Source organism: Phallusia mammillata, chromosome 1, assembly GCF_965637545.1.
Source record: "Phallusia mammillata chromosome 1, kaPhaMamm4.hap1.1, whole genome shotgun sequence".
Taxonomy (NCBI): Eukaryota; Metazoa; Chordata; class Ascidiacea; order Phlebobranchia; family Ascidiidae; genus Phallusia; species Phallusia mammillata.
In genome coordinates this window covers 6,172,606-6,181,172 of record NC_137252.1, presented here as the reverse complement: position 1 = coordinate 6,181,172, position 8,567 = coordinate 6,172,606, and the positions used below count along the sequence as shown (strand labels likewise).

At 38.2% G+C, this 8,567-nt stretch overlaps 2 protein-coding genes across 2 annotated transcripts; both read right to left on the bottom strand.

Moving 5' to 3' along the window:
• Positions 1-31: 31 nt before the first annotated feature.
• LOC145220910 (uncharacterized) lies at positions 32-1,039 on the bottom strand. Its single transcript, XM_080087992.1, has 4 exons — positions 979-1,039; positions 721-803; positions 371-511; positions 32-211 (listed from the first exon to the last, which is right to left on the bottom strand). The coding sequence occupies exons 1-4, from the start codon at positions 1,037-1,039 to the stop codon at positions 74-76; spliced, it is 423 nt and encodes a 140-aa protein (XP_079944118.1). The 3' UTR covers positions 32-73.
• Positions 1,040-1,932: 893 nt separating this feature from the next.
• Positions 1,933-7,224, bottom strand: LOC145220750 (NACHT, LRR and PYD domains-containing protein 3-like). Its single transcript, XM_080087983.1, has 7 exons — positions 7,107-7,224; positions 6,746-7,012; positions 5,060-6,435; positions 4,385-4,546; positions 3,361-3,522; positions 2,593-2,754; positions 1,933-2,219 (listed from the first exon to the last, which is right to left on the bottom strand). Exons 1-7 carry the CDS (start codon positions 7,222-7,224, stop codon positions 2,148-2,150), a joined length of 2,319 nt encoding a protein of 772 aa, XP_079944109.1. The 3' UTR covers positions 1,933-2,147.
• Between the last annotated feature and the right edge of the window lie 1,343 nt (positions 7,225-8,567).

Below are 8,567 nucleotides of genomic sequence, written 5' to 3'. Positions count from 1 at the left end.
CTACACAAAGTCGATTTATTTGTACATTTTAGTAACATTAATCATTTGCACAAATTCGAGACGGATAATAAATTTACACATCAAATTCATCGTCTTCCAGGTCGTCGATTTGAATCGGGTCCGGAGTTGGGACGGTGGGGGACGCCGAAGGAATAATTGTGTCAAAGTCGTTGCACACATCCTCATCGCAACAGAAGTAGCAAACACGAACCTGTAACGCAAAAGTAAGACGTTCGAAATACTAAGGAAATGTAAGGCCCATTGTTCCATCTCGCAATGACTTTTTTCTTAAACACTTGTTGCTTGTTAAAAAGAGTTCAAAAGACTTGAGGTGCACACAAGTAAAATCTTCATATTTTTTGGAAGTTACCCGTTTGCTCATGGCATCTTGAGAGTAGCACTGATTTCTGTTGTTTTGCTGATTATTGAGGCAAGCCATCCTCTGCTTGCATTTTCTTTCGATGTACATGTTCTCGCCGTTCACAGCAATGCGTGTTTCACAGGAATAGCGCTGGAAAGTACAAAGTTGTTTAGGTAGGCTGAATAATGTTTTAATAGAAAATAATTAAGATTCAAAAGCTGTTTTTTATTTTTAGATACTTATAACAAAGATAATTACGTGACACTACACAGTAAATTTTTTTACACGACAACGTTTAGGCTACAATAGGTTATGCAAGTTTGTAAGTCAAATAGAATAAGGTAATCTAGTTTAGTCACATTGGACGAGAGATCGCACGGTGCCACGGTGAAATTTCCCACTCCGTTAGAGGAAGAACCTTCCAAACATCGTTCCACAATATCTGTTGTAACAACAAGTTTAAACGTTTTAAACTGTTATTGTGGGTAAGGCAATAATGTAAATTCAGAGATTTAAATTTTTACAATCCGAAGCTTACATTAAGTAAATTAGATAACTGGATTTTAACATATCTCTTGAGTTATCTTTTACGTCAACCATTTGGTTGATTGCCTTACCTTGTCCAAAAGCAAAACCGCACACACTGAGAAGAGCTATGATTTGAACCAAAACTTTCATCTTTGTAAACGTTAACGACAAAAACCGAAATTGCTTTATTGTTTACAACTTCCCTATACTGGACAAAAAAATTAACTAGGCCTTATACGTTTTCAAACATTAAGGTCTATATAATGAATTAGTTCGATAATCGAGCGTATTTTACCCAATTTTGAAGCGAGAGAAGTTTAGAAACCTCTTTACGCCCTGAAAAGTAGCAACTAGGGGCTGTGGCATAACTTAAGGGAGAATTTATACCAAAACCCTTGTTTGACCAGTATAGATAAACCAGTTTTGCAAGGATATCGTCAGATCATTTGCATCTTACGATAAACCCAGAGTTAAAGGCTGACCTTATCTGAGATTACAATCTGGGGTGACATTCAATGCAGCAGCACTGGGGTTAAATATTTCGTCAGACAATTACGGCGCGGTGAACAACTCATTTGCTGACATTATAGTCTTGGATATCACAAAAAACGGATATTTGAAACCGTATACGCTGGTTGAATTGCATGTTGAACTTTTACACACACAGTATTGTAAATATCACAGATAAACACAAAAAAATAAAAAGTGAAATGCAGAAGAAGAAATCTGACCCGCTCTGGAATAGCGTTTCATATTTAGGTCTTTGCACCACTAAGAAAAGCGATATCATCCATTTTCCTGGCGTATGCTTTTTAGTGATGTTCAAACTTTTTATTGCGTAAAATTGATGCCTATAATGTTTTCCAAATTGACCATGTAAAATTTGTAATATAATTTCACTGGTATACTAGACACAAGCCCAGCAAAACAACATTTTTTTGTTTTGTGCAGCTCGGTTATAATGGTTATTATAAGGTGTTTTGGGATTTAATTATTCACGAATTACTTGTATTTCTAATGCTGACTGGGTTATATTAGAAAATGTATATATATATATTTTAAATTAGAAAATAATGTTGCGAATAAAGATTTTTCAGAAAACAGAAAAAAATATTCACGGTTTTACAACGTTATAGTTTCTGGTGGTGATGTTTTAACGTGGAAACAATCAAGAAAATTATTGAGCTTTTTCGATCAAGTACAGAAGTCTATGTAACATCGCACAAATTCGCACTCAATGTAGTCATGATTTCCTTCTTTAAATGTCCGAATCGTCTTCTTCACTCGATGTCAATTCGGAAGCACTTTTCTCAAACACCACACGAAAAATCTAAACAAAAAACAAATCAGTATTAAACTACATGCATCAATCTGCAATAAGAAGTGCATGGAATTATTGGTAGCAAGAATGGCATTATTATAGCTTACTTATTGTTTTAATGTAACAAAAATCACAATATGTTTGGCAACAAAGCGTGCCTAAAAATTGCATAAAATTTAGAAAAAAACCTTTGGGTCTCAAAAAAATTGACAGTTGTCCTAGAAATTGTTAACAAATCAATTACAACATTCACATGACATCTGACTATATAACCCGGTGCAAAGTACAATAGCAATAAAGTATGCAACCCCGGATGTGCAAACACATTATGTTTTATCACCATTTCACTTTACGAGTACTTTAAGCTGATATGTCATTGTACCTGCAGGTTGAGACTTCGAAGTCTGCGTTTAATCACGTTTCTCCCGACAGAAGTAAACCCACAACTTGCAACTTCGAGTTTCCTGATTTTGTGGACGCATGAAGCAAGAACAGTCGCTCCTGTGTCCGTCAAATGGTTCCATGAAAGATCAAGACGCTTCAGCTAAACAAAAAGATTATAAAACTCACAATGAGCTTTAATGATGAAACGATTCATAATGCGATGTAGGTGCATCGCTTTTCAATTTAAATCACCAATTATGCTTTCATTTTTTGCGTTATGTAATGTGTAACGTTTGGCAGATATTTGCGGCTGCTGGGTAACCGTTTTAGTGTACCAAGCGAAACAAGCACAAAACTATGGCACGCAGCAAGTTTACCACTGGATTGTATGTCAAGTAACCTACTTGCTGCTTTTGCACACTGAATTGAGTTAAGTGCGTTTGGTAACACAAAGCATTGTAACATATTTGCACTCACACAATCACCTAGTAGTCGAAACACGTAAAGCAAAAAATGGAGAATTGGTGAGTCTTGACCAAACTCGCTGCAGCTACAACGGCTACATAACAATTTATCGCCTGATCAGTTAAATATCCAACAGCGATGTTGAAACGTTCTTTCATGCCTGAAGGGTTCTGGATTAAGCTACTGTTCATGTCCTGCGTAATGTCCTTTATGAAAACAATCAGTTTTGTATTCACCAAGCGTATTAAACTAAACTCGAGTAGACCATTTAAACGGAAAAAAAGATATCAAGTACACTTACCGGTACTGGAAGTTCGAGTATCTTTGCAGTTAGTTCCTGAGTTCCGTTCACCTCGACTCCACAATCCACGAGTTCCAGGTCTTCAATGCAATGAAGACATTCTGCAATGAAACTGGTTCCAATATCTCCAATTGTGTTGCCTGATATGGAAAGCTTTTTCATCTGTTGATAAATATAAAAAGTTTTACCGGCATCGTTTGCTAGATCACGTAATTGTCAAAAACATGTTTCTATTTATTTTACAGGGGGATTTGGGGTAAACCATTATTTGTGTATTGCTAATGAAATCAGAAGCGTTTATACCAGTGGTTCCCAAACTTTTTCATATTTTTTTCAAAACGGCCCCTTTGCCATTATTTCGAGGGTTCGCGGTCCTTAAGCTTAAATGTGTATTTCATAAAAACGAAAGTTGATTGCAGGATTTTAGCTAGTTATGCAAAATTGCGCATAACAATCATCCAAAGACAGCAAGTAACATCACAAACAGGACAAAAACATTACGATTGTGCGCGAACAATTACATTTTTGATAGTTGTCATTCAATAAAGGCCATTGTTTAGCAATGGAGACAGTCGATTCTCAATTCTATTTTGATTTAAACTTATTTAGTGGCACAAACTGACGCCAAATAAGATTATAGAATTACTTCAACCGCTTCGCGGTCCCCCCAAAATTGCCTCACGGACCCCTAAAGGACCGCGGACCCCAGTTTGGGAACCGCTGGTTTATACAGACCTGAGATCACGGCATACGCTTCTGTAAATCACACCAGGCCTATTAAAGGCTTCATATACCGAATCACGCCGGTCCCAATTATTTCCATCAGAAATCAAGCCGGACCCAATTATTCCCATCCGACAAGACTTGGCTAGACAAATCTAAAGTGTGGTTGAGACCGACTTGCTTTGGCATAACGGCTTCAATAGACTCGGTGAACTAAGGTTCATGCAAATCAACAACCATTCATAAATCTAACAACCGTAAAAAGACATGATTTGTTTCGTGGTGATGCCGTCTACTGTACCGGTGATTTAAGAGCTGAAATTCCTCCGGACATATCTCTCGCTCCATTTCGTCCTATTCCGCATCTGTTTAGCTTCAGCTCCTGAACACCGGGCAAGCAGTGAGAGAGAAGAGTCGATCCCTTGTCACCGATGTCGTTTCCACTTAGGTCAAGAACCTGTAGCTAAAACAAACACCATTGTGTTACTGAAAGATAAGTCCGTAGAACAAAAACACAAGCGCAAAGACAAATAGGCAGGAATGAAAAGCACACAGACAAGCACCCAGGCAGTATAAGCAGACAGATAGAGGAGCAGGAATGACAAGCACAGATACAAATAGGCAGTAAAGATAAACACACAGACAGAGAGGCTGGGAACACAAGCACACAGACAAAAAGAACAGAAAAAAACAAGCACATAGATAAGCTCACAGAAAACACAAGCATATAGACTAAAACGCGGTAAAACAAGTACAAAAAAACAGACAAGACAGACAAGCACGCAAAAACGAATGGACAGAAAAGATACAGACACACAGGCAGGAAACACAGACATATAGAGAACAAAAATACACAGTTAGAAAGAAGGCCAATGCAGAACAGAAAGTCAACCAATGTACTCGGACAGATAGTCAAAGTTTTCAAAGACAGCAAATACACATAGTCGTACAGAGCCTAGGAAAATGCACAAACTACCTGCTGAGTGGTTTCCGTTTGAAGTAGATACACGAGGTTGTGAAGTTCCCAAGGAAGTAATTGAACTTTTGAAAGATTTATTTTCGAGGGCAGTGAGTTCCTTACAGAATTTTGTAGGCTTGGTGTGTTTGACTCACAAATCCATTTGCAAACTCTTAACAACGACGAGTTGCTTCTTTCCTTTATAACAGATAGAGCAAGGCCTTCTAACAAAATAATCTTTTTGCTTGGATCTTTAGCTGGGGCTTTTGGAAAAACGGATAGAAGTTTTGACAAAGTTGCTTCATGGCACAAACCGAAAAGAAAACACGTAACACCCGAGAGGTTTTCGCTTGAAAAAAATTGCATCTGGCTTTTAAAATCTCTCACGCTAAGTATTATCATCAGGTAAAGTGAGGCAAAAAATTCTTGCCAGACGATGCTTGAGAAGTGACACGTGTTTTCCCCGACGCATAAAATCTCAAGGTTATCTTTGTTTGAGTTCAGAAACTTCTGTAAAGTAGACGCATGTAGTTTCATCTTGTGGAGGTCCTTCGTTTTGATGAAGGATTTGCGCTCCTTTACAGAACGCCAAGCCCAGTTGAGCACGTCAGAGAGTTTGAAATCTTTCTGTGATGCGTAATTTGCAGAGTTCAACATGTAAAGTAGAGTAGATGTAAGGATTTGGGTCATTGTGATGTTACACTGCTGTTTTGTCTGCGGAAACTTCAGGTATTTCAATACAAGTTTGAAGTTGTATGGAATGTGGCAGTAGGACAACAAATTTGGATTTTGGGAGAGTATTTCCTTGTATCCACCGTAACGTTTCTTGTACAGCTTTCGGCCAAGACTTTCTTGTGAACTTTTATTTAACCCTTGAACTTGAACGAGGAAGGGCGGACGAAGTGAGTCTGGAATTTTATGCAGCAGACCAGGACGAAAGGTAATCATTTTCCTGGCAAGGGGAAGCAGGTTACCGCTCAGCAAATTCTCTACAAATGCTTTGGGGTTTGCTGTGTCGAAAATCGAGATTGGCGACGGGGAACTCGAGAAAGACTTATAGCCAGCATCGTCCAAGCCATCAATTATAATGAGCACGTCGTCATCTTTAAGGAGGATTTCAATGAGTTGTTTTTCTTCTTCAGGAGAGCACGTCCACTCAGAGAGCAAATGGGAGGTCAGGAACTGAAGAAGGGTAATCTTATCTTGCATCTTGATCTCGTCGATTGGAATAAAGAAGACGTATGAAGTGGGATTAAACAGTTCGTTGTTGTTGATCCTTTTCATCCATTGGTGTATCAGTGTTGTTTTTCCTGCTCCCGCTGATCCGATAATTCCGACTACTTTCCCGCGTTTTTCTGACACGTTTGTCTTTTGGTGTGGAAGATCAGCTTGATCTTGAAAATGTATATAAGACTTAACAAATAAGCTTTCATTTTCTATGCAAAAAATATTTTTGAAACACGCGTGCGTAAGTAAAATGAAACTCTCGTGTTTCACTTTTTAATCCCTGAGAAGATTTCGTTCATACTTCTGTGTATTTGATTGCTTTTACTCGTAAATCAAAACAATCGCCAAATTATGATATAACGACAATACACAGAATCTGAGATAGGCGCAGAGTTGTACTAACCAACATTACACAGACAGACCTATGTTTGAGCAACAAACTTTACATGTGCTCTTTAAACACGTCAATGTGCAAACCTTGTTGGAGGTCCTGCTGCTCGTCACGCTCAATTGCCCGCATCAACGCGTGACTAAACACGTGATTGGCTTCCACATTTCCCCCAGAACCGTTGCGCAATTTTACAATCTCCTCTCGTTGCAGACTCAATCTCTCTGCGTCCAATTCGTTGTCAATCTGCTCCAACGACTCTTGCGTCAGTGTCAAAGGGCACACGATTTCCTTTTGTGACGTCACAGCAGCAATGACTTCGATGTTTCGTCGTAGCGATGCTTTTAGATTAGCGCCTAAAAAATACAAAACTTACGTTCAAAAACTGTATCATTTCTGTTTTAAATGTATCATAAAAATACTAAGCACTACTAGATGAAGAAAACTTACCAAGTGTTTCCAGATGTGTTAAAGGTTGTTGTGTTTGCCCAGCGCAAGTTGAGGGCAAAGTGGTTTTATGGTCACCATCATTTGCTTCGTCAGACTTACCACCTTCAGGCTGTTGCATCTTTGAGAATTATGAAAATAGAATTAAACAAAGTAAAAAGTTAATTCGTATTTGTTATGAGTGCGTGCTTAACAAAATGAGACCACATGGGTGAACTTGTATTATGGGGTCTGTAGGCTACTTCAATTACATGTAGGGTCAATATTGAGAATTGCGACCACTAACCGAACTTAGCAACGTAGGGCAGTAGTTCTCAAACTGTGCGTCGCGACGCCCTGGTGCGTCGTTTCAATTTTCCAAGGGAGTCGCAGAATATTTCCGTTTTGTGGCTTTTTGTTGTTGTATCAATAAACCTAACTTTAATAATAATTTTCCCCGTTAACTTTTATTTGCTGGTGCGTCGCAAGTCCAGAAAACTTTTCCAGGAGCGTCCCAACAAAAAAAGTTTGAGAACCACTGACGTAGGGTATTGAGCAAATGAAATTAGGAACAATTAACACGAAAATTAGCTTGTTTTAAAGCGAATCTGCCGGTAATATAATAAGCACACTTTATTGAAGCTATTCAAAAACTTAGGTACACAAGACACGGACTTGAATAACAGCTTTAATAAAAAGCAAATTGCCAGCGTCGTAGAGTAAAACGTATTCATTTTTTATTAAAACAAACGTTTCGACAAAACTATTGTCATCATCAGTGTAAAATGTAATGCACAAGTGGAAACAAGCGCGTTTATATGCAGAAAAGTAAGGAGAAAAGTTTAATCAACTGCGTCACGCTGATAAAAAGTTGCCGACAAAATGAATACGTTTTACTCTACGTCGCTGGCAATTTGCTTTTTATTAAAGCTATTATTCAAAAACTGCCTTTGTCGCCATCCGTGCAGTTTGCAAAACAAACCTTTCTGTTAAAAGTTGATGCACTACAATGTAGTAACTACATATTTGATAGAAAGACAGTCTCTGAATACGGTACAAAATCTGCAAAAAAACACTTACTTTTAATCTAGCTGTGCCAGTGCTTTGGGTTTCCATCACGTATGGCAGGTAACAGACTGCATTTGGTTTTAGACTAACTGCGATAAAGATCTGTTTCCAGCTTTCCAATGCTAACACTGCTATACGCTGAATATTAACTTTCTTTTTCGGATATTACGCCTGCCTTTTCGGATATTACCCCTTGCTATAATGTATTTGCTTGCTACTAAAAAGGCAGTAATTCAAAGTAAATGCAACCGCAGTTGTTTACCGGTGGTGTTTCGCAAGAGGTAATAAAATTTAGGCTGATTGCTCTTTGGATTTGCGTCTGGACTGCATATGCACCTTATATTTCGAAGTTTGAATTGTTCATTTGGTTTTATGATGTTAATAAAAAAAACACACTCCCACATACGGTACATAAAA

Excerpts from the sequence above, each read along its gene's own strand:
- LOC145220910 (XM_080087992.1), bottom strand. The coding sequence starts at position 1,039 with ATGAAAGTTTTGGTTCAAATCATAGCTCTTCTCAGTGTGTGCGGTTTT. Across the intron at positions 804-978 it reads CGGTTTTGCTTTTGGACAAG|ATATTGTGGAACGATGTTTG; the intron begins GTAAGGCAATCA and ends TTGTTACAACAG. Across the intron at positions 512-720 it reads CGTGCGATCTCTCGTCCAAT|CGCTATTCCTGTGAAACACG; the intron begins GTGACTAAACTA and ends TGTACTTTCCAG.
- LOC145220750 (XM_080087983.1), bottom strand. The coding sequence starts at position 7,224 with ATGCAACAGCCTGAAGGTGGTAAGTCTGACGAAGCAAATGATGGTGAC. Across the intron at positions 6,436-6,745 it reads GCAGCAGGACCTCCAACAAG|ATCAAGCTGATCTTCCACAC; the intron begins GTTTGCACATTG and ends TACATTTTCAAG. Across the intron at positions 2,220-2,592 it reads TTCGAAGTCTCAACCTGCAG|ATTTTTCGTGTGGTGTTTGA; the intron begins GTACAATGACAT and ends TTTTTTGTTTAG.